Consider the following 2,530-nt stretch of genomic DNA (forward strand, 5'->3'; position numbering starts at 1 on the left):
TAAGTTATAATTTTTATTAAATTTTAAAAATTAAATTACTTAATTTTAAAAAGAAAAAAATTAAATTATAAATTTTATTAAATCTTAAAAATTAAATTATATTTTACCCTCTGGGATAAGTCTTCCCTCGTCCCCTCTCTCCGCCCCCACAGAGAAAGATGATTGGTGATGGCAAAAGTTAGCAGTGTCGCAATTTACTTAGAATAAATATATATAAATCAAAACTACTAAAAAAAAAGTATATAAATCAAAGATTGAAATATAGTTAACAAGATGTTAATTACATGGGGAGATCCCACCACCACACATATAATTTCTCGACAGATAGTGATTATTTACCTTTTTAATGTTCATCACTCTCTCTCCTCCATGCATGACTCATAAACTTTTTTTTTTTTTCTTGAGCACTAAAAACTCAGTCCAAAGGCGTCACAAAGCTTATAGGTGAAGAAAGTTTCGTCCACTCAAACCCTGAAAATATAATAGAACAAAAAGAGATGAGAGAATAAATAATAAAAGAATAAAAGAGAGGAGGAAAAAATAATAATAATAAGCAAAAGCTCTCCTTCTCCTTCCCCTTTAATTCTCTTTTTTTCTCTTGCTTTCTTGGCTCTGGTATTCTCTTGGTGTGATTCTCCACCATATTTTCTTTCCTAAAGACCCATCAACCTTTATAAAAGAAAAAAAGATCAAAAAAAAAAAGGAAAAAAAAACCATGGTTTTCTCTTCAGTTCCAGTCTATTTAGATCCTCCCAATTGGCAGCAGGTAAGGTTAATTTTCTTCAATTTCCATCCACATAGCTTCTTTTCCCGTTCCCAAAAAAAGAGAGCATATCATAAAGATTATTATTCCTATTCCTTTTTTTTTTTAATGATCTTTTTCTTGAATATACCAGATAAAATTTCTCTTTAATATGTTTGCAATTCTTGAAATTTTTTGTCTCACAGCAACCAAATCAACAAGGAGGAGCTAGCAATGAAAACCTCCAGCTTCCGCCTCTTCCTCCACCTCCTTGTGTCGGCGATGGTGCTACTGGCTCGATTAGACCTGGTTCGATGGCTGATCGAGCCCGGTTAGCAAAGATACCACTGCCTGAGGCAGCCCTAAAGTGCCCAAGGTGTGAATCCACCAACACCAAATTTTGCTACTTTAATAATTATAGCCTCTCTCAACCCCGACACTTCTGCAAAACATGTCGGCGATACTGGACTAGAGGTGGTGCCCTTAGAAATGTTCCAGTTGGAGGTGGATGCAGGAGAAACAAGAAAAACAAAAGCCAAAGTAGCTCAAAATCCCCAGTTTCCAATGAACGGCGAATGGGTTCTTATTCAGGCTCAACAAGTGCAGCTCCCTCCGAGATTATCGGTCATTTGCCTCCACAACCAAGTCCATTACCTTTCATGACCTCTTTGCATAACCTTACTCAATTTGGTGTTGGGAATCTTGGGTTAAACTTTGGAGGGATTCAGGGACACATGGGAGCAACTAGTGGTGCTAGTGGACAGGCTGATATGGGATTTCAGATGGGAAGCAATTCGGCTATGAGTAGTGCCATTTTATCAACCGGAGGAGTGCAACAATTCCCCTTCTTTGAGCCACCACCCACTGGCTTATACCCATTTCAAAGTGAAGGTGTTGAAGCATCATCTTCCACTGTAGGAGATAGCCAGCTCCGATCAATGACTCCCAGCTCTAGGGTTTCTCAGTTGGCTTCAGTGAAGATGGAAGATAACCAAGGATTGAATTTATCGAAACCATTTCTGGTTATTTCGGAGAGTAATCAATACTGGAGTGGAAATACATGGACGGACTTATCAGGTCTCAGTTCTTCTTCTAGTAGCCATCTCTTATAACATTGATCTTTCCTGATTGAAGAAAGAAAACAAACTCTATCTCCCTCCGAAGCTCAAGCCTATGTAGCACTAGTTAATTAGCGATAATTGACCGAAAACTAAGTTGCATGTAAGTTCTACTGAACAGCCTTAACTTTCAAGTTCCAAACTTCCCAAAAGGAGCGAAATGGCACAAGGCTAATGAGGAACTTTTGTTTTTTCTTTTGTTTGATTTGTGTTTTTGGTCTGTATGTTATGGCGTGTTTGAGAGAGTGTGTGTGTGTGTGAGAGAGAGAGAGAGAGAGAGAGAAAGAGGTGTTTGTTATATCTGACATGATTAGCTAGTATCATGATATAACGTTATCATCATCATCATCATTAGTCCATCAAAACCGAAAGGTGTAACGTTTCTGCAAATGGATGACCCAACTGGGTTGTATTCTTCAGAGACAATAAATAAGAAAAGCTAACTCGTACACTGATGACTGAACCTTATCATCTGATACATAGGCAGTGGATGATTATAGTAGTTTCGATGGCAGTTTTCAGTAGTGAAGCAACTTGTTACACCATTAAAGCTTGAACTTTAGCAATGAATTTGTTTTTCTTTCTCATTCATATTAATCTTCTGGGTAGACGCACCTTGCAAGTTTAATTCTTGAAATCAGATGTTGGATCAGGATAATGTGAGCTTATT

The 2,530-nt window shown here is 37.5% G+C and overlaps 1 protein-coding gene across 1 annotated transcript; it reads left to right on the forward strand.

The window, feature by feature from the left end:
• Window positions 1-388: 388 nt before the first annotated feature.
• On the forward strand, window positions 389-2,315 carry LOC110666110 (dof zinc finger protein DOF2.2). Its single transcript, XM_021826490.2, has 2 exons — window positions 389-766; window positions 949-2,315. Exons 1-2 carry the CDS (start codon window positions 716-718, stop codon window positions 1,852-1,854), a joined length of 957 nt encoding a protein of 318 aa, XP_021682182.2. The 5' UTR covers window positions 389-715; the 3' UTR covers window positions 1,855-2,315.
• Window positions 2,316-2,530: the final 215 nt, after the last annotated feature.

This window comes from Hevea brasiliensis, chromosome 1 (genome assembly GCF_030052815.1).
Source record: "Hevea brasiliensis isolate MT/VB/25A 57/8 chromosome 1, ASM3005281v1, whole genome shotgun sequence".
Taxonomy (NCBI): domain Eukaryota; kingdom Viridiplantae; phylum Streptophyta; class Magnoliopsida; order Malpighiales; family Euphorbiaceae; genus Hevea; species Hevea brasiliensis.